Source organism: Salmo salar, chromosome 15 (genome assembly GCF_965601325.2).
Source record: "Salmo salar chromosome 15, fSalSal1, whole genome shotgun sequence".
Lineage (NCBI taxonomy): Eukaryota > Metazoa > Chordata > Actinopteri > Salmoniformes > Salmonidae > Salmo > Salmo salar.
This window is the reverse complement of record NC_138305.1, coordinates 74,593,672-74,617,136: the sequence shown is the minus strand read 5'-3', so window position 1 is coordinate 74,617,136 and position 23,465 is coordinate 74,593,672. Positions and strand designations below refer to the sequence as shown.

General features: G+C 41.2%; 1 protein-coding gene across 1 annotated transcript in view; it reads right to left on the bottom strand.

Annotated features, from left to right (window-relative positions):
- The window catches only part of LOC106572217 (TBC1 domain family member 25), a 30,499-nt gene extending 7,454 nt beyond the window's left edge, over nt 1-23,045 (bottom strand). The window contains exons 1-6 of the mRNA XM_014146207.3: nt 22,881-23,045; nt 10,788-10,897; nt 4,696-4,850; nt 2,818-2,942; nt 2,460-2,651; nt 1,688-1,963 (exon numbers count right to left, since the gene is read on the bottom strand). Coding sequence (XP_014001682.3) covers nt 1,688-1,963; nt 2,460-2,651; nt 2,818-2,942; nt 4,696-4,850; nt 10,788-10,897; nt 22,881-22,925 — 903 coding nt within the window. The 5' untranslated portion in view covers nt 22,926-23,045. The remainder of the gene's footprint in view (nt 1-1,687; nt 1,964-2,459; nt 2,652-2,817; nt 2,943-4,695; nt 4,851-10,787; nt 10,898-22,880) is intronic.
- Between the last annotated feature and the right edge of the window lie 420 nt (nt 23,046-23,465).

The following is a 23,465-nucleotide window of genomic DNA, read 5'->3' as shown; positions in this document are numbered from 1 at the left end:
GGTTAAAATAATGCACAAGGGATGTCCGCTCACTGTTTTGCTGCTGCCAAAGTTGATCTTTTAATGACGCTTTGGTGATTAAGATTTATTTCAAAGGAGTCTCACGAGCCAAAGCCTTAAAGGACAAGAAAGGCACAGTAGCAGGCCAGTCTGGCTGTATTTTTGCTTCTGATACTGAGACGTGCTCTCTGTTGTGGTTCATCATTCTCCCAAGGTGTCCTATAATAATGTGGCCACATATGGTTCCAGCAGGCCCAGTGATTCAGGAAAGCTTAATGCACGCTCTGCTTCCTCAACGATCCGAGAGGCTATTCCTCGTGCACTTAGAACCTGACGCTTCAATATTGCCTAAATATTTGTCATTTAACTTTTAAAATGCATGGCCTTTCATATGCAGCATAAACACAACCAGTTAGTGTTTTTATCTGATTAGAATTCGAAAATCTCCTGTAGGATACTTGCGCACGGTCGTCCACTCTTAATAGAATTCCAGCATCCAAACAGCGCAATGGGCAACATCCATTTGATGAATGGAAAAAACCATAAAAAAGTTAGGACATTAGGAGATTGTCAAGCTAAGCCTTCGATACAAGGTCAGGAGGGATGTATTTACTCTTTGTCGAGCACAACAGTATTTCATTGTGTTGTTAAAAACGCAAACCATGATGTTGAAGCGCCCTATTCTTTGCTTATTGGTTGCGTGGTGCAGTGGCACAGAAACCGGTTGGTGGAAGATTTGTTGAATATTTTATATCATAAATATATCAAGTAAATGTGAAAAATCTGATGCCCCCCTAGCTGATTATTGTCTGCAGCCGGCTCTGACCGTACTATAATGAAATGGGCAGGGATCGTGAGCTCATATGTGGTGGTCGGCGAACCCTCAACCTTCTGGCCCATAGCCCTGCACGGCATCGACTGTGTCACAAAAGCATGCTGAATCCCCCCCACCGAACGATCCCTAATCTAATAGTAAATGCAATGTCCTAAAAAAACATTGCAATTAGGCCTCCACACACAATGGCCGATGATCATTTAGCACGCTACATATCATAAAGCCATTTCAAATATCTTGGTTGTAAAATAGTTGCTATATAGCTCAATATTAAGAGTCAAGAACTACAAATTGTACCTACAGAAAGCTGATAATCTCTTCTTTTCAACAGTGACAAGAGTAATTGAAATGTTATAGCCTACAATCAGAACAAATGTTTTTCTCCCAGAGTGTGGGGGAGAGGGAGTGCGTGGCTCGCTAACCACAGCAGAAGGCCCCAGCGAAACAGGCACAGGGCAGAGACTTTCATTACCGGAATCATGAGGATAATGCACATTACTGTTTGACCAAATCATGATTTTAGTAGCTTAAAAAAAAAATAGGATGTTTAGAGTGAGGTGAGCATGTAGAATGTACAGATCGCATCAATGCGACCAATTACAAATATAACTCGCACAGCCAAATCAAAGGGTCGCAAGATGCGACTAAATGGTCGAAGTCTGGAGCCCTGACATATGAACACCAACAACTGAGTTTACAAATCATAACTCACTCAATAGCAAATACACAGAATCGAAGATGCCAAACACCAGTGTTGAGCATATCATTTGTTCACTGAACTTAACACCACACTCCTTAGCATGTCAAGGAATTTAAAAAGAAAGCAAAACTAAAAAAAATAGATCCCCACACCTGTGGATGTGTAATGGCAAAGGTGGTGAGCAGGTCGGTGAGAGCAGTGAGGTGGGGGCTGTCCTCGGAGCCTGCGTAATAGGGATGGGCCCGGTCGGTCCTCAGGACGTCCTTCAGTACATTGCCCCTGATGAACTCCAGGTCCTCTGGACTGGCCCTCGCTGACCACTCCCCCTTCAGTTGGTCATACTCCCTAGTCTTGCTCTTCATGTAGTCCATTCTCTCCTGACCGGTCAGCCCATCGGGGTACACGTTCAGGAGGTATCGCCAGACAACCTGGGCACAGAGGAAAGGGTTTTTGACATACATGATCTCTCTAAAATCTCTGCGTTCATACAACACAGTAATATAAAAATATAGCTCTCCTATCGCCAAATGGCATTTCTTTGTGCCATTTATTCTTGTCCACATTGAATGACCTACATAGATAGTATGTTTAGATTCCAAAGTACAACAAGGATACACCCAAATGCTCTATTCCCACATCTTATCCACATTTTGGGAAATTATTAACATCTAAAGACATAAGTAAACTTCCCGTCAATGTTTGAGACCATAAGCCCTTCTCAATCGCAACTCAAATCTCCCATTAACATCATTGCAAGGATAGGGGAAAGTCTAAGTTACACACACTCAAGTTAGGATTCGGCCCTATGTAATTTGATATTTAAGCAATTTCAATTATATTTGTGAAACTGTCTGGTATTGAGGTTTAAAAGAGCTTTCCGGTAGCAGACTTGCTGTTGAAATCTCTCAGCGAATGTACAATTACCTTACGTAGAGAGGGCTCCACCCCACCATGATAGATACGTAGCCTCAGTTCCTCTGGCCGGGACAGCTGGCCCTGGCCGTTGAGGTAACTGTGGAACTCGGCATCGCTCAGAGGGGGCTTGAAAGGCTTCACCTCCTCCCCATACGACCAGCTCAAGGCCTGCTGTACTCTAGACAGCGTTCGACCCATCATCTGAACACAGAGACAGACAGCGAGAGATTGAATCCCAGGTGGGTCATTGTAAGCAACACTAACCTAGTGGACATATTTAGCATTAGCAGAAGGACCTGACTCAAGGCAGCACTGGCTGGTAAAAAATGTGTCTGACAGGGTGAAGAGTGAGAGCATCATCAGTAACCTGGGAGAGTAGGGACTGGGTGAAGGGAAGGGCGGCAGCAGCCACGGACCTCCTATCCCCAGGAAGCTGGTCAGAACCAATCACATCTTTGGGGCTTATTATGTCCCAGTCTTCCATAACGGGACCTTAAGGGAATAAGAAAGTGGAAAAAAAACAAGGTGATCAATCAATGGAACTGTATGAAGGAGAGGCCCACAATTAAATTACAAAAAAAGTTAGCGAGGAACAGATGCTCTGTACAAACTACAATTGCAAAGATTTTACTGAGTTAGTTCAAATATAAAATCAGTCAATTGAAATAAATTAGGACCTAATCTATAGATTTCACATGACTGGGAATACAGATATGTATTTGTTGGTCACAAATACCTTAAAAAAAAAAAGAAAAAAAAAGGGGGGCGTGGATCAGAAAATAAGTCAGTATCTGGTGTGACCACCATTTGCCTCATGCAGCGCGACCTCTCCTTCACATAGAGTTATTCAGGCTGTTGATTGTGGCATGTGGAATGTTGTCCGACTCTTCTTCAATTGTTGTGCGAAGTTGCTGGATATTGGCGTGAACTGGAATACGGTGCTGTACACGTTGATTCAGAGCATCCCAAACATGCTCAATGGGTGACATGTCTGGTGAGCATGCAGGACATGGAAGAAGTGGGACATGTTCAACTTCCAGGAATTATGTACAGTTACTTGCGGCATGGGATCGTGCATTATCATGCCGAAACACGAGGTGATGGTAGTGGATGAATGGCACCAAAATGGGCCTCAGAGGATCTCGTCACAGTATCTGTGCATTAAAATTGCCATTGATAAAAATGCAAGTGTTCGTTGTCCGTAGCTTATGCCAACACATACCATTACCCAACCATGGGGCACTCTATTCACAACATTCACATCAGCAAACCGCTCGCCAACACAACATCGTCCTCACCAGGGTCTTGACCGGACTGCAATTTGGCGTTGTAACTGACTTGTGGGCAAATGCTCTCCTTCGATGGCCACTGGCTTGCTGGAGAAGTGTGCTCTTCACTGATGAATCCCAGTTTCAACTGTACCAGGCATGTGGCAGACAGACGGATGAGCTTCCCCGAGACAGTTTGACAGTTGAGCAGAAATTCTTTGGCTGTGCAAACCCTCAGTTTCATTAGCTGTCCAGGTGGCTGGTTTCAGACGATCCCACAGGTGAAGAGCCAGATGTGGAGGTCCTGGGCTGGCGTGGTTACACGTGGTCTACAGTTGTGAGGCCAGTTGGACGTACTGCTAAATTCTCTAAAACAACATTGGAGATGGCATATTAACGTTCAATGTTCTGGCAACAGCTCTGGTGGACATTCCTGCAGTCAGCATGCCAAATGCATGCTCCCTCAAAAGTTGAGACATCTGTAGCATTGTGTTGTGTGACAAAACTGCACATTTTTGAGTGTCCTTTTGTCCCCAGCACAAGGTGCACCCAATGATCATGCTGTTTAATCAGTTTCTTGATATGCCACACCGGTCAGGTGGATGGATTATCTTGGCAGAGGAGAAATGCTCACTAATAGGGATGTAAACAAATTTGTGCCCAAAATTTGAGAGCAATAAGGTTTTTGTGCATATGGAACATTTCTGGAATCTTTTATTTCAGCTCATGAAACCATGTTGTGTTTATATTTTTGTTCAGCATAATTTAACACATATCCCCCAAAAATATACAGAACAATAAGGCTAATACTGAAATCTCCCACACACACACACACACACACACACACACACACCAAATCAACGACTGAACTAGTTCTTAAAGTGGTGACCCAAAGGAACACAAACAGAGATAAAAAATAAACAGATTGGCTTTCACTAAATGACCTAAAATGGTTATACAAGTGAACTTCAGCTTACTGTCTTCGGAGAGATTAATGTCCATCTTGAGCTGTAGATAAGGTTTAGCTGCACTGACAAAAGCAGCTTCTAAATCCCAGTCAGAAAGGAGAGAGATATACACTTCCACACCTCCACGGTCCTGGGACAGGTAACTTATCCCAAAGTTGCGTTTGCTAAGTAGGAAACAAGAAATAAAAATAGATAAAAAAAAAAAAAGCTGATATCTATTCTAGAAAGCATGCCATTCCATATACAGCGAATTCGGGAAGTATTCAGACCCCTTGACTTTCCACATTTTGTTACATTAAAGCCTTATTCTAAAAACAGAATACCCCATAATGACAAAGCAAAAACAGGTTGACATTTTTGCAAATGTATTAAAAATAAACTGAAATATCACATTTACATAAGTATTCAGACCCTTTACTCAGTACTTTGTCGAAGCACCTTTGGCAGCGATTACAGCCTCGAGTGTTCTTGGGTATGACGCTACAAGCTTGGTACACCTGTATTTGGGGAGTTTCTCCCATTCTTCTCTGCAGATCCTCTCAAGCTCTATCAGGTTGGATGGGGAGCGTAAGGGCACAGCTATTTTCAGGTCTCTCCAGAGATGTTCGATTGGGTTCAAGTCCGGGCCACTCATGGACATTCAGACTTGTCCCGAAGCACACAGAAAAGACAACGCAGGAGTGGCTAAGGATTGCTGTCCTGTTGGAAAGTGAACCGTCGCCCCAGTTTGAGGTCCTGAGCGTTCTGGAGCAGGTTTTCATCAAGGATCTCGCTGTACTTTGCTCCGTTCATCTTTCCCTCAATCCTGACTAGTCTCCCAGTCCCTGCCACTGAAAAACATCCCCACAGCATGATGCTGCCACTACCATGATTCACTGTAGGGATGGTGCCAGGTTTCCTTCAGACGTGACGCTAGGCATTCAGGTCAAAGAGTTCAACCTTGGTTTCCTCAGACCAGAGAATCTTGTACTGAGGAGTGTCTTCCGTCTGGCCACTACCATAAAGGCCTGATTGTTGGGGTGTTGCAGAGCTGGTTGTCCTTCTGGAAGGTTCTCCCATCTCCACAGAGGAACTCTGGAGCTCTGTCAGAGTGACCATCGGGTTCTTGGTCACCTCACTTACCAAGGCCCTTCTCCCAGACTGCTCAGTTTGGCCGGGTGGCCAGCTCTAGGAAGAGTCATGATGGTTCCAAATTTCTTCCATTTATGAACGAATGGAGGCCACCGGTGGACTCCAATCAAGTTGTAGAAACATCTCAAGGATGATCGATGGAATCAGAATGCACCAGAGCTCAATTCAGAGTCTCATAGCCAAGGGTCTGAATACTTATGTAAAATAAGGATTTTATTTTATTTTTTAATAAATTTGCAAAAATAAATACAAACCTGTTTTCTCTTTGTCATTATGGGGTATTGTGTGTAGAATGATGAGGAAAAATGTGTTTTTAATCCATTTTAGAATAAGGCTGTAACAAAATGGGGAAAAAGGGAACGGGTCTGAATACTTTCCGAATGCTATGCATGTCCCTCTTCATAATTTCTTTTGAACTTTACTGTAGGCAAAGCTTTCTCCCACAACAATACTTTCTAATATTTTCTGCAGAATGGCGAAGTTGCATGAAGATGGTGGAATTCAGATATGCTGTCATCGTTTTAGCATTATCCATGAAGTGTTTAAACTATGGCACGCAACATGGTTCAATGCACCAATAAAATCAGCACAATCTACTATTGCGGCTTTTCAAAAAGCCAGCATCTTGGAGCTAAAATTGGGATCATGTATACTGTGCTAATGCTAGGGCTGGCATAATTACCATTTAACCAAAGGTTATGGATGAAGACCGTAAAATAACCATCAGAACCGTTTTACAACAACAAAAAAACACCCAGAATTTGCCCAGTTGAGTTCGTTTCTGCAATTACATGGTTTAACTTGAAATTCTGTTGCTCCTTGCTGAAACAAGCAAGGTGTTGAGGCAAACAATGAATAGAATGGGCTTGTAACCTCTAACCCTGGTAATTTGACTGGTAAACTCATGGGTTCACTCGCAATGGCTGCCTGGTATTGTGATGCAATCATTTCTACGGTGTTGAGTTCTGAAAATATTAAATATACTTCTTCATGTCACTGAGGGAGAGAGGGGAATGTATAACGTTTACATTGTGTCTGGATATGTTATCGTTAGCCATCAGGGATCCTATGGGAGGAAAAGAGCGTCTGGTAAAGAGCGTCTTATGCAGCTGTATTGACCCAATCGGTGAATAAACTTGGTCTAAGCTAATCGTCCGTGAAATATTTATAAAGGTTCATTTTAGTGATGCACGATATGACATTTTTGGCCGATCTCGAAAGCCAATATTTTCCTTGCCACCGATATTTAACATTTTAGTGGCCTTAAGCATTCTAGCACAGTTAAATAGTTCACACACACACACACACACACAGCAGTCTAAGGCACTGCATCTCAGTGCAAGAGGCGTTACTACAGTCCCTGGTTCGAATCCAGGCTGTTTCACATCGGCCGAGATTGGGAGTCCCATCGGGCGGCGCACAATTGGCCCAGCATCGTCCGGGTTTTGCCGGGGTAGGCCGTCATTGTAAATAAGAATTTGTTCTTACCTGACTTGCCAAGTTAAGGTTACACACACACACCAAGTTATTTTGTTGGCATTTACATTCAGTACTGTGCATACGTTTTAGGCAGGTGTGAAAAAATGCTGGAAAGTAAGAATGATTTCAAAAACATTTACATTTACATTTAAGTCATTTAGCAGACGCTCTTATCCAGAGCGACTTACAAATTGGTGCATTCACCTTATAATATCCAGTGGAACAACCACTTTACAATAGTGCATCTAAATCTTTTAAGGGGGGGTTAGAAGGATTACTTTATCCTATCCCAGGTATTCCTTACAGAGGTGGGGTTTCAGGTGTCTCCGGAAGGTGGTGATTGACTCCGCTGTCCTGGCGTCGTGAGGGAGCTTGTTCCACCATTGGGGTGCCAGAGCAGCGAACAGTTTTGACTGGGCTGAGCGGGAACTGTGCTTCCTCAGAGGTAGGGAGGCGAGCAGGCCAGAGGTGGATGAACGCAGTGCCCTTGCGAAAGCCAACATCACCCACGACAGAGAACGGTTGATTATCAAGGGCAATGAATTCCATTTTCTTGGCGTTAATGGATTTTGCCTTTGAGTTGTCTCACTGAAAATGTATTTCAAATGACTGCTCGACTTGTTGACTGTTCGATCCACACAGCAGACATTGTAGGCTAGGTTAGGATGGCTGTGTTGCATATGTAGCGCTTGTCAGTTTTGACATCGGTTTTGCACATGGGCGTTATAAACTAGACATCGGGCTGATACCGATGTTGGCATTTTTAGCTAATATCGTCCGATTCCAATATGTTCACCGAAATATCGTGCATCCCTAGTTAATTTAGAACCTAACAGTGGTAATGTAGAATGTTAATTAAAATAAGGAATTAGAATACTGTAAGTTAAGAGAACCTCGGATTCAAATGACTGATGTGGCTCACGCAATGGGATGTATTCTTTGTAAAGACAGTTGAGTTGAATCAACAAATCACAGCACATATTGATGGTTTTTACTTCCTGCTTTTACTTCCTGTCTTGTTCCTATGGGTACACTCGCGATGGCCGCCAGTCCATCCATTATGCCATCATTGACTTGAACGGGGACGCCAATTCTATTTCTATGGCAGCACATGCAGTCAGGAGCGGAGGAAAGGAGAAAATGTGTGTCAAAAACATAAATAAAATGTGGCTGGCCAAATACCATCATCCAAAATTCCATGAAAGTCACAGCCCTAACTAATGCCAACACAAAAAAAGAGTAACTGAGAACAATATACAAAAGGGTGAACTTATTGCATGTCCCCCCCCCCCCCTTCATCATATCCAATTAGTAGTTACCGTCTTGTCACATCGCTGCAACTCAAAGGTCGAGAGCCGTGCATCCTCCGAATCACAACCCCGCCAAACCGCACTGCTTCTTGACACAATGCACGCTTAACACGGAAGCCAGGCGCACCAATGTGTCGGAGAAAACATTGTACACCTGGCAACCGCGTCAGCATGCATGCGCCCGGCCCGCCACAGGAGTCGCTAGATCGCGATGGGACAAGTAGGGCTGGGCGGTATACCGTATTTTATGATATACCGGAATTGATGCAAGGTCGGTTTGTATTTTTACTTTACCTTCTATACCGGTATTTGAATGTTTGGTTTGTTAAATGTGACACGCCACATGTAATGTCAACTTTTATAGTTTACTTCGCTACTTGAGTCATCTCTCTCCGCTCTTTGTCTCAGTGCCACTTTCCACACAGACCTAGCCACGCCCCCATCACTCAAGGAGTGCATTTGAAGTTCTTCTACCAAGAGACACTTGCGTTCAGTCTGCATGGTCAATGCAGCACATGCAACAATGTTGTTGACAACAATGCTGTTTTCACTTTACTTCTTATTATAAATCCACTAGCGCTAATTAGACGCTAATTGTTAGCCGCTAAAACTAATAGCTTATAAATGTACTGAGTAAGAGCAAACATAGCTAGTTAATACATCCTGATAATACCAGTGATTGTGTAGAACTAAATCAGCATGTTTGTGCAACAGCATCTTCTAAATCAAAGAGGAATATGCAAAGCAAGAATATGTTAGCTACATGAAGTAGCTAAGAGAAAACATCCAATGTAGTCAAAGCTTATAGGGTCCCCTAGAAAACACTTAAGTTCCTACCCTGTCACAATAACTCCTCCCTGTCATTTTAATTCGTTGTCATCTCAAACAATGTAATCAAAGTGCCCACTATTATGTTCTAACTATAGAATAGTCATTCTATCTCTATGATTCCAACAGTTTTGCTCTAATTCGCAAGTCAAATCGTAATTACAACATTTGGTTAAAAATAAGTCCTGGATTATTTGCCCATATCGTGCAGCCCTACGTGGCAGTGTGGAAATTATCTCAATTGAGCAGTGGTGTAAAGTACTTAAGTAGTACTTGAAAGTATTTCTACTTAAGTTTTTTTGACAGCTGTACTTCACTACATTCCTAAAGAAAATACTTTTTACTCCATACATTTTCCCTGACACCTAAAAGTACTCGTTACATTTTGAATGCTTAGCAGACCATGCAAATGGTCCAATTCATGCACTTGTCAAGAGAACATCCCTGGTCATTTTTTTTACATTTACATTTTAGTCATTTAGCAGACGGTCTTATCCAGAGCGACTTACAGTAGTGAATGCATACATTTCATAATTTTGTCCCCCGTACTGGTCCCCCGTGGGAATCGAACCCACAACCCTGGCGTTGCAAACACCATGCTCTACCAACTGAGCCTACTGCCTCTGATCTGGAGGACTCACTAAACACAAATGCTTTGTTTGTAAATTATGGTCTGAGTGTTGGAGTGTGCCCCTGGCTATCTGTACATTTAAAAAATATATATATTTTTAAATGGTGCCAAGTAGTATTTTACTGGGTGACTTTCACTTGAAGTCATTTTCTATTATGGTATCTTCACTTTTACTCAAGTATGACAAATTGGGTACTTTTTCCACCACTGCAATTGAGTGCAGGAAATGCTGAAATGATAAGTGCTGAAATTTGTTTGGTTGAAGTTAAATTGAACAGTATAAAACAATCAGAATGGAGAAAGACTCATTGAAATCACTTAGAATGTATGTGTTGCCATCCTACGATCACTCACTACTCATAAAGCAAATGCAGAACTTTTATTATTAAAAAACAAAAAATACCGTCAAATACCATCATACCGTCCAATTTCTTTCAAATACTGTGATATAATACTTTGGCCATATCGCCCAGCCCTAGGGACAAGGACATCACGGCCGGCCAAACCCTCCCCTAACCCGGACAGCGCTGGGGCAATTGTGCGTCGCCTCATGGGTCTCCCGGTCGCAGCCGGCTGCGACACAGCTCGGTATTGAATCATGATCTGTAGTAACGCAGCTAGCACTGTGATGCCTGGGGCTGCCCACTTTTATGCACCTCCGATATTCTGCTTTCCATGTCAATCAACAACACTGTAGACATTATGATGTTGATGCTCCTCACCCATTTAACTCAAAGGCTCGGATGAGGATGTGCTGTAGCACCTCTAGTGATGTTATCTGAGGATCCACAGCAAACGAGCGAAGCTCCACTGGCAGCATCCCCTCCCACTTCTGAGGAAGGTGAGAAACAATCATGTAATTGTAACCATTAATTGTAGGTCCATTTCATAACATCTGTAAATCATCAAATCAAATGTTATTAGTCACATGGGCCGAATACAACAGGTGTAGACCTTACAGTGAAATGCTTACTTATGAGCCCCTAACCAACAACGCAGTTTCCCCCAAAAATATGGATAAGAATAAGAGAAAAGTAACAAGTAATTAAAGAGCAGCAGTAAAAAACAATAGCGAGACTATATACGGGGGGGTACTGATACAGAGTCAATGTGCGGGGGCACCGGTTAGTTGAGGTAGTATGTATGTACATTTAGGTAGAGTTATTAAAGTGACTATGTATAGATGACAACAGAGAGTAGCAGTGGTGTAAAGGGGGGGGGGGGGGGCAATGCAAATAGTCTAGGTAGCCATTTCATTAGATGTTCAGGAGTCTTATGGCTTGGGGGTAGAAGCTGTTTAGAAGCCTCTTGGAACTAGACTTGGTGCTCCGGTACTGCTTGCCGTGCAGTAGCAGAGAGAACAGTTTATGACTAGGGTGGCTGGAGTCTCAATTTTTAGGGCCTTCCTCTATACCAGGCGGTGTCAGAGGTCCTGGATGGCAGGAATCTTGGCCCCAGTGATGTACTGGGCCGATTGCACTTCCCTCTGTAGTGCCTTGTGGTCGGAGGCCGAGCAGCTGCCATACCAGGCAGTGATGCAACCAGTCAGGATGCTCTCGATGGTGCAGTTGTAGAACCTTTTGAGGAATTGAGGACCCATGCCAAATCTTTTCAGTCCTCTGAGGGGGAATAGGTTTTGTCATGTCATCTTCACAACTGTCTTGGTGTGCTTGAACCATGTTAGTTTGTTGGTGATGTGGACACCAAGGAACTTGAAGCTCTCAACCTGCTCCACTGCAGCCCGCCGATGAGAATGGGGGCGTGCTCGGTCCCCTTTTTCCTGTAGTCCACAAATCACCTCCAAAATCATGTGACTGAATCAATGTCATTCTTCCTTTCCAATGGCTAACCTGGGTTTCAGACTGATAGTTTAGAAATGTATTGTAACTAAATTCTCAGTTTAGAACCCAGGCTACCAATCTAGAACCAAAAGGCAACAACAAAATGTGAATTTAATGCATGGCAGACTGACCTTTTACAATATTTTTATTTTGTACAATGAATGGGTTGAATACCAAATAAGGCGTAGGCTGTGTGTGCCACAAGACTGCAGAAACACCCACTTTTAACTTACTAGCTGACGTGTCACTAGCTTACATCATGGAGTTCTCAATGGAGTCGAATTGCGATGAGTTTTGGCGGAGTATACCTCCGACTAGGCCTACATTGAGTCGGTAACCTGTTGTCTTTTCTTTGGGTGCTGCAATCCGTAGTTTGATAAAAACGTTATTCTATGTGATCTCTGTCAAATTGCACCGGCTAATCCACTGTTTTCCTACAGAGTACAAAGTTAGCGACTTCCAAACCTGCATTACCACTCGATACATTTAGAAATAATTATTTACGGCTTACTGCGTACCTGTCCTTGTCATAGCGTTGTCAGTGGGAGTTGGAATGCATCGTTTTTTTATTTAAAGAATTGCATTCTACGCACCCCTTACCGAAACTTGCCGTGCAATGACGGGCTGCTACCTCTCCGTTAACAAACAGCTCCTTTGGTGGAGGCCGGGTAAAAAAAAAATTCGGTCAAAAACTATTGATTGCAGCACCCAAAGAAACCAACGCAGATACACAGGACAAACATAGGTAAGAGGAATGCATTAAAGAATGGACATTTTTACAAGTATCGACTGTTGCATTCGGAAGTAGGCCTACACTCCGCCAAAACGCTTCGCAACTCAACTCCATTGAGCTGTACAGTTGAAGTCGGAAGTTTACATACACCTTAGTCAAATACATTTAAACTCAGTTTCTCACAATTCCTGACATTTAATCCTAGTAAAAATTCCCTGTCTTAAGATCACCACTTTATTTTAAGAATGTGAAATGTCAGAATAATAGTAGAGAGAATGATTTATTTCAGCTTTTATTTCTTTCATCACATTCCCAGTGGGTGAGACGTTTACATACACTCAATTCGTATTTGGTAGCATTGCCTTTAAATTTAACTTGGGTCAAACGTTTTGGGTAGCTTTCCACAAGCTTCCCACAATAAGTTGGGTGAATTTTGGCCCATTCCTCATGACAGAGCTGGTGTAACTGAGTCAGGTTTGTAGACCTCCTCGCTCGCGCACGCTTTTTCAGTTCTTCCTACACATTTTCTATGGGATTGAGGTCAGGGCTTTGTGATGGCCACTCCAATACCTTGACTTTGTTGACCTTGAGCCATTTTGCCACAACTTTGGAAGTATGCTTGGGGTCATTGTCCATTTGGAAGACCCATTTGCGACGAAGCTTTAACTTCCTGACTGATGTCTTGAGATGTTGCTTCAATATATCCACATAATTTGCCTTCCTCATGATGCCATCTATTTTGTGAAATGCACCAGTACCTCCTGCAGCAAAGGACCCCCACAACATGATGCTGCCACCCCCGTGCTTCACGGTTGGGATGGTGCGCATTGGCTTGCAAGCCTCCCCCTTTTTCCTCCAAACATAACAATGGTCATTATGGCCAAACAGTTCTATTTTTGTTTCATCAGACCAGAGGACATTTCTCCAAAAAGTACAATCTTTGTCCCCATGTGCAGTTGCAAACTGTAGTCTGGCATTTTTATGGCGGTTTTGGAGCATTGGCTTCTTCCTTGCTGAGCGGCCTTTCAGGTTATGTCGATATAGGACTTGTTTTACTGTGGATATAGATACTTTTGTACCTGTTTCCTCCAGCATCTTCACAAGGTCCTTTGCTGTTGTTCTGGGATTGATTTGCACTTTTCGCACCAAAGTACGTTCATCTCTAGGAGACAGAACGCGTCTCCTTCCTGAGCGGAATGACGGCTGCGTGGTCCCATGGTGTTTATACTTGCGTACTATTGTTTGTACAGATGAACGTGGTACCTTCAGGCATTTGGAAATTGCTCCCAAGGATGAACCAGACTTGTAGAGGTCCAATTATAAGTGAAATAATCTGTCTGTAAACAATTATTGGAAAAATTACTTGTGTCATTCACAAAGTAGATGTCCTAACCGACTTGCCAAAACTATAGTTTGTTAACAAGAAATTTGTGGAGTGGTTGAAAAACAAGTTTTAATGACTCCAACCTAAGTCTATGTAAACTTCCAACTTCAACTGTATATAGAGCACCACAGTATGTTCGGTCTTATGTAGTAAAATTTGAAATTGTGTTTTTTTACATTGGATAAAAGTAGAGACTCAGAGCTACAAAATGGTATATCATACTGCATCTTTGAGGAACAATGGGAAAGTAATTCTGCTTTGAAAGTTGATAAACTTGTAAACTCACGTTTGAGAAAATGGCCTTTGAATGTTTTGGTATCTAGTGAAGAGCTCTTCTTTTTTTTGGTAAATATATATATCCATATGCATACATACACACACACTACTTTTTTGTTGTTGAATATACCCTTATTATCCCCTGCAAACCCTACCACCCTTCCCCTAATTGGAGTAAACTAATAAACAATAACACTTAGGCTTCTACCTTCAGTTTACACATCTTACAAACACAATCTATTTTACAATAGTTATATTTTGTTTGTTTTTAGTCCTTCCTCTATTTCTGATGTCCATCCAGTTTGATTTCTATTTGTAACTGTGATATTTCACAAAATTTCTGAAATATACATTTTACAGATCCCGTATGTTTTACATTGGTTATCTTGTTGTTTAGTCCCACCCTTCAGCTCCATTCAACCCCTCCAATCTATCTCTTAACACCATCCATTTTGGATTTCTATTTGCCATATATTTTTCAACTGTGCTGTGATGCTTCACAAAAGTACTGAACCTTTCTATTCTCATAGCTTCTACAGATTGTAAATTAAAAATAAACATTTTTACTAAAATAATTATATTATTGATTGACTATGACTTTTCAAATCACCCAGTATTGCTATCTGCAGTGTTAGTTCTAGGCAAATGTTGTAATTCTTCAGCCATTCCTGTACCTGTGACCAAAAACGAGCTACATATGGACAACACCAAAATAAATGACCTAATGACTGCCTCCTCACAGCAAAATCTGCAGAGCTGGGAAGATTTTTATATATATGGGGGATACATTCTATTGGTTGCAAGAATTTTGTATAGTAATTTAAATTGAAAAATTTGAAGTTTTGAATCCGGCGTTGTTTTGCGTATCAATTCATAAACCAATTAATTCATAAACCATGACTCTTCCCAACTCTTTTGCAATTTATATGGCACAGCTGTCAGTTTTTTGGTCCTTAAATGAAATTGGTATATGTTTTAATTTATCACACTTTTCTTTAATCATTTATGTTCTTTAATACAGGGCCAACATACAAGTTCCTTACTTTTTTCCCCTTCTACTTGCCTCTTCCATTTTTTGTGGTAATGCTGCAATTAGTTGGGCAGCGCAAACATTTCCATATGTCTGTGTTAGCTGCATGTGTGACATAACTCCACCAGTCCTATTTATGATATCATTCACTAAAATTATACCTTTTTTTAAACATTTCTTCAAAAAATGCGTATTTTTTTATCAATTAGTATATTTGAGTTGAAAACTTTGAGATGTAGCTATTATTTACTATTTTACACCTAGGGTTACTAAACATAACTTTATCCCATTTTATAAGAGATTCTCCAAAATTGAAATATTCCAGGCATATATATATATAAACTCCAGTCGTACTTTATCAAAAGCCTTTTCAAAATCAGCTATGAAAACCAGGCCTGGTGTCCCTGATATTTCATAGTATTCTATTGTTTCCAGTACTTGTCTTATATTATCTCCAATGTATTGTCCATGTAAAAAACCTGTCTGATTAGGATGAATAATATCTGACAAAACCTTTTTAAATTCTATGCACCAAGCATTTTGCTCAGATTTTTGCATCACAACACTGAAGTGTAAGAGGCCTCCAATTTTTTTAAATGGACTGAATCTTGTGTGTGTGTGTGTGTATATATATATATATATATATATATATATATATATATATATATATATATATATATATATATACACACACACATACATACATACATACATACACACATACACACCACTTGGGTCCTGTTTCAGTAATAATGATATCAGACCTTCTTGTTGCGTGTCCGATAATCTACCGTTTATATAGGAGTGGTTAAAACATGCTAATAACGGTCCTCTGAGTATATCAACAAAATGTTTGGTATACTTCCACTGGTATGCCATCCAACCCTGGAGTTTTCCCAGCCTTAAAGGCTTTAATTGCATCAAGAAGTTCCTCCTCTGTAATTTGGTCTTCACATGAGTCTCTGTACAGATGTTAATTTTACATTATTATTAGGAAAAAAATCCATACAATTAGCTTTGGTTAGTAGAGATGGAGGAGACAAACAAAAACATATTCTTAAAGTACTTTACTTCCTCTTTCAAAATATAATTTGGTGAATCATGCGTGACTCTATCATTTGTAATAAGTTTCAATACATTTTTTTGGTAGCATTTCTATATTGAAGAATGAAAAAGAATTTGGTGCATTTTTCCCCATATTCCATCCAGTTCGCTTTATTTTTATAATATATTACACTGGATCTTTCTTGAATAAGTTCCTCCATTTCTTTTTGTTTTTCCTCTAACTTATTCTGTGCTTCTATGGTACAGTTTTTATTGCTATCTAACTGTAGTGTTAGTCCTTCAATTTCCTTTGTTAATATGGACTCTTGATCTAAATTGCTTTTGTTTTATAGATGAGTACTGAATTGCATGCCCTCTAAAGGCACATTTAAAAGTGTCCCATACAATAGAGGGATGTTATGTCTGAAAGTCAGTTATAAATGATTCTGTCCTAGTTTAACAATTTATCATCGAGTATGCTTTGATTAAATTTCCAATATCCTCACCCACGTGGAAATTCTGTAAGAGAATATATATTCCAATTATTTGATGATCCGACCGCATTCTGTCTGCTATCAACACTTTAATGTTTGGTGCCAGAGAATGGCATAAGAAAGTAGTCAAGACGACTAGCTTGATTAAGCCTCCGCCATGTATATCTCACTAGGTCAGGGTATTTAAGCCTCCATAGATCCACTAATTCCAATATATCCATGACATTCATGATTTCCTTATGTGCCTGAGGGTGATAGTTTGTAGTGTGATTTCCTTTCCGGTCCATAGAGGTATTTAAGACCATATTAAAATCTCCCACCATAATAATTAGAATAAATAGTCTAGTGTTGCTTGTAGAGTTGATAAATTATTATATATATTTTCAAAGAAGCTTGGATCATTATTTGAACCGTATAGGTTAATAAGCCATATCTGTTTATTGTCCAATAACATATTTAACATAATCCATCTACCTTGATGATCTATTTGGACAATTTGCACATTTGGATCAAAATTACTGTTAATTAATACCATCACCCCTTTAGAATTTCTTTGCCCATGGGAGAAATATATTTCGCCCCCCCCCCAGTCCTTTTTCCACAAAACTTTATCTAAAATTGTTGAATGAGTTTCCTGTAAACAATAGATATTATATTTCTTCTCGTTTAGCCAGGTAAATACTGATCGTCTTTTCTTATTATCTGCTAAGCCATCACAATTATAACTGGCTATACTTATTTCACCACTTACCATAATGAGACAACTTTCAACTCTATTTATCAAAATATATATGTTTGTAAACGTACCATTAAAAAGTAACATGATGATTGAGTGTCTATATAGCTGTACCATGATATTTGTATTGCTACTAAGTAAACCTCCAATTTGTCCACACTATTCCACCCGCTAAAAGCCCTCCTCATCCCGAGTTGGGTTGTCATCCCAATGCCTGGCAGACCACCCCTGACCCCCTGTATCCCATAGCCCTGATGAGACTGGGATCCATCCTTGGAAAAGAACACACAGTGCCATTTACAGAACAGAAGTAGATCAACCGCCAAATGCATTTCCATCGCCCTCACCTCGATTTGTATTATATACTGCTCAAAAAAATAAAGGGAACACTTAAACAACACATCCTAGATCTGAATGAAATAAATAAGCTTATTAAATACTTTTTTCTTTACATAGTTGAATGTGCTGACAACAAAAATCACAAAAATAAATCAATGGAAATCCAATTTATCAACCCATGGAGGTCTGGATTTGGAGTCACACTCAAAATTAAAGTGGAAAACCACACTACAGGCTGGTCCAACTTTGATGTAATGTCCTTAAAACAAGTCAAAATGAGGCTCAGTAGTGTGTGTGGCCTCCACGTGCCTGTATGACCTCCCTACAACGCCTGGGCATGCTCCTGATGAGGTGGCGGATGGTCTCCTGAGGATCTCCTCCCAGACCTGGACTAAAGCATCCGCCAACTCCTGGACAGTCTGTGGTGCAACGTGGCGTTGGTGGATGGAGCAAGACATGATGTCCCAGATGTGCTCAATTGGATTCAGGTCTGGGGAACGGGCGGGCCAGTCCATAGCATCAATGCCATCCTCTTGCAGGAACTGCTGACACACTCCAACCACATGAGGTCTAGCATTGTCTTGCATTAGGAGGAACCCAGGGCCAACCGCACCAGCATATGGTCTCACAAGGGGTCTGAGGAGCTCATCTCGGTACCTAATGGCAGTCAGGCTACCTCTGGCGAGCACATGGAGGGCTGTGCGGCCCCCCAAAGAAATGCCACCCCACACCATGACTGACCCACCGCCAAACCGGTCATGCTGGAGGATGTTGCAGGCAGCAGAACGTTCTCCACGGCGTCTCCAGACTCTGTCACGTGCTCAGTGTGAACCTGCTTTCATCTGTGAAGAGCACAGGGCGCCAGTAGCGAATTTGCCAATTTTGGTGTTCTCTGGCAAATGCCAAATGTCCTGCACGGTGTTGGGCTGTAAGCACAACCCCCACCTGTGGACGTCGGGCCCTCATACCACCCTCATGGAGTCTGTTTCTGACCGTTTGAGCAGACACATGCACATTTGTGGCCTGCTGGAGGTAATTTTGCAGGGCTCTGGCAGTGCTTCTCCTGCTCCTCCTTGCACAAAGGCGGAGGTAGCGGTCCTGCTGCTGGGTTGTTGCCCTCCTACGGCCTCCTCCACATCTCCTGATGTACTGGCCTGTCTCCTGGTAGCGGCTCCATGCTCTGGACACTACGCTGACAGACACAGCAAACCTTCTTGCCACAGCTCGCATTGATGTGCCATCCTGGATGAGCTGCACTACCTGAGCCACTTGTGTGGGTTGTAGACTCAGTGTCATGCTACCACTAGAGTGAAAGCACCGCCAGCATTCAAAAGTGACCAAAACATCAGCCAGGAAGCATAGGAACTGAGAAGTGGTCTGTGGTCCCCACCTGCAGAACCACTCCTTTATTGGGGGTGTCTTGCTAATTGCCTATAATTTCCACCTGTTGTCTATTCCATTTGCGCAACAGCATGTGAAATGTATTGTCAATCAGTGTTGCTTCCTAAGTGGACAGTTTGATTTCACAGAAGTGGGATTGACTTGGAGTTACATTGTGTTGTTTAGGTGTTCCCTTAATTTTTTTGAGCAGTGTATTTAGTCATCAAAAATATATTTTCAAAAATCCTGTTTCTTATTTTCAATAATTAGCTATTAATATTTGTAGTAATGTAGGCAATTTATGCAAAGTATTTTACCTCTCACCAGTCTCACCATTACCAAAATTACATTATTGCAAGCAATTATTATATTAGCAAACAATTATTGTGAATCATCCAATATTGTCCCTAACATCTTTTACTCCTTCGCAACAGTTGTGGGATACGCATATACACCCACACACACACACACACACACAACCCTTTTCCCCCACACAACCATAGGCTCACATTCTCAACAGTTGCACCATCCTAGAGCCCAACTCAAGAAAGGTCTTGATTTACAAATGCATATACAGTTGCAGCTGTATGAGAAGGCCTGCAAGACTGTGCAAAAAAATGGGCAGAAATGGGGAGATTGTATTAACCATTGTCACGTCCTAGATGGAGGTCAAATGTACCCCTTTTCCCTGAAACACCCACAACACGGTCCCCCGTATTGACCATATTCCCAAGCATCTCCATGCAGTCAGACTTTTGATTTTGTGCCACCAGGGCCACAATAATATACCCCCTCTCTGAATGTCCGAGTGTGACCCCCTCCCCATTGGTTACTACAGCTAGTGTTGCCAGCACTGCCACTGCCTGGGTGGGGGCACCCCACCAGAATCCCCACCGGCTAGGTACAAGGTCGTCAAGGTTCTCATTAGCAGCTTTGAGAATTTCCTTGTATATTATGCTCTCCCTTTAGGGGGCTTTGGCTTTGCAGGACCAACCCTGCCAAGCAGGCTCAGAATCTTGAGGGGGCAGTGCTGCTCTGGTGGAGTGCTTCAGAGATGTTTAATTTCTCATAACAAGAATAGACTGACGAGTTTCAGAACAAAGTTCTTTGTTTCTGGACATTTTGATCCTGTAATCGAACCCACAAATGCTGATGCTCCAGATACTCAACTAGTCTAAAGAAGGCCAATTGTATTGCTTCTTTAAATCAGCACAACAGTTTTCAGCTGTGCTAACATTATTGCAAAAGGATTTTCTAATGATCAATTAGCCTTTTAAAATGATAAACTTGGATTAGCTAACAGCGTGCCATTGGAACACAGGAGTGATGGTTGCTGATAATGGGCCTCTGTACGCCTACGTAGATATTCCATTAAAAAAATATATATATGCCCTTTCCCGCTACAATAGTCATTGACAACATTAACAATGTCTACACTGTATTTCTGATCAATTTTATGTTATTTTAAATGGACAAAGAAAAAAGCTTTTCTTTCAAAAGCAAGTGACCCCAAACCTTTGAACGGTAGTGTGTATATATATATGCAAAAAAATGCTAAAAAAATGTAGTTTTTGCTTTGTCATTATGGGGTAGTGTGTGTAGATTGAAGAGGAATAAAATCAATTTAATACATTTTAGAATAAGGCTGTAACGTAACAAAACTCAGGTTCTGAATACTTTCCCAATGCACTGTATTCACCAGTATTTACCCACCAAAGCTTAAATGCTAATTAGCTGCTAATGTGGCTATCATAAAAAACTACAAATGCCATGATGATCTGGACGAGACTGCCGAATCGAGACAAAGGTAAGAACCTCTCAATTAACTATCTAATGTTAGCTTAACGTAGTAATGAATAAATTGGCTACATTTCTTTAAATTGACAATTCTGTGAACAGTCTTGTGCAAGTTTTAAATTGACAATACCTGTTAACAAAGGTGTCAGCTAGAGATGATGTGCAGGAGCTTTCATGGATTTTTAGTTTTGCATGATGTCTACTTTAATGCTAATTAGCATTCGAATCTGAGAGTAAATAAAGCCAGACATAGACAAGACACTCTTGTCTAATGAATCGCACTCCACACTGCCCTTTCCCACCAGGACAAAAGGAACAATTTGTCTAATAAAAGTAACTCGTTTTCGTTGCAAAACGATTACAGTTTGGAGTAAACGGCTTCCGTTGCAAAAAGTTTTGTAACAGACAAAACATTTTGCAACGTAAACCGAATAATGAATACATTAAGCCGAATCTGCAGCAAAACCTAACTCTCGTTTGTGTTTTCCGTTTTGAAAACGGTTTGTTGCAAAACTTTCGAAACAGACTAAACTTTTTGAAAACAGAATCGGCGTAATGAATACACCTCTGGAGTGGTGATGTTTACTAAATTACTTGTACCAAAAAAACATTTAGCTAAAGTTATATAATCCTGCCACGTTACTGTGGGGTTCTGTCTCTGAATCACTGAATTAATTATTTGGAATAACACAATTAGCCTACTAGCTAACTGTCAAGACTTGCTAAACTCGGTTGACTCACAATTCTGCTTTCTATTATTTTCCTAGTGCATGACCACAACGCATCACATCAGCAAGTAAGCCCATTGTCAATCACCTAATATTCCTAATCTGTTTAGCTAACGTTATTTTTCTTAAATCAATTATTTACTTTTTATAGTCAGAAGATCCAAGAGGGTTGGTTGATTACGTTAGAATAATGCCGCGTTCAAAACAGCTGGTAACTCGGAAATCTTTGAATTCCGACTTCAACGCGTTCAAGACAACCGGGAACTCGGGGGGAAAAAAACGAGCTGGACAGGAAAAATATTTTGAACATTCATACAATTCGGAAGTCTATGTCGGATCGTGCATCGTTCTTGAGCTCCGACTTTCCGACCTGAAGATCACTGACGTCAAGATTTGACCCCCCCCCCCCCCCCCCACACAGTTCCTTCTTGTCTTCAAAACACCATACTGTACACTTTGCTCATTACTATAGACGTTAGCAACTGTAGGCGCAATGCTAAAAACAACAAAGCACTGGTCTGGACTAGGCAGATGAAGTAGATAGCTTAACAGTTCCAACATCAAGGCAGGCTAGTTACAAGCTACTGCAAATGTCATGTGAAATGGCTCAAATAGGTCGGCCACAGTCATGACAATAGCTAGCTTACTATCTGGAAATGTGATACCTGGCAAAATACGCAAGGGTACACCAACTAGCTAGCCGCTGCTATTCGATCATTCACACACTAGCGGTTCTAGGGGGGGTGTCAGGGTACGGCTAATGTTGGACCCCTTTGTGGCCCCGCCAAATGTGGAGTATGAAATAATTTTTACATAACTAATTTTTGCTATCGTTCTTTTTTAAAATCCGTTATTAGACAGTGGCAACGATGACGATTATGAACATGGTATTTTGCCTGCAATGCAGTGAAGAAAACGATATGACAACAATAACGTCTAATGTAACTGGCCCCTCTAACAGTACAACTGGCCCCAGCTTGGTCCCCCCAGTTGAAATGGTCTAGAACCGCCACTACATTCACATATTCCTCACCTTGACTTTGACACGCACTACGCCCCTTTCCTCTTCAGTTGTCATGTTTAGGAGTTCACTGAACACACGACAGTTGTATTCAATTATATTTTTCTTATATTATAGCCATTTGTAAAACGAGAACTATCGCGCCGACCCGTATTTTTCCGTTGCCGCTTTGTCCAGAACTGTAAATCTGCGAGAATAAGAGCAATCTATTTCCTGTTTGCCTGGAATGAGCTTTCAAAATAAAAGCGCTTCTCAAACGTTTGCAGAACTTCACCGAAGCTAATTTGTCAAATTATCAATTCTTATTTCCGTTAACATGTTTTGAGTACCAGAAAACAGATATAATGTACAGATTTACTAAAACATTTGTCAAAATACTTTTCTTGGTAACAAATGGGGACTTTTAATATTGCCCAAAAAGTATTGAAGTTTCAACTTTTACGAATGGAAATCAGGATATGACGCTCATACATATTACGTCATTGAGTGACGCTTCTGAATATTTTTTTTGTGGTTGTTGCATGCAGAGGAACGTTAAATCACCAGTATTTTACTTAGCTGGAATCTACAAATGATCATTATTATATGGTCACGGTT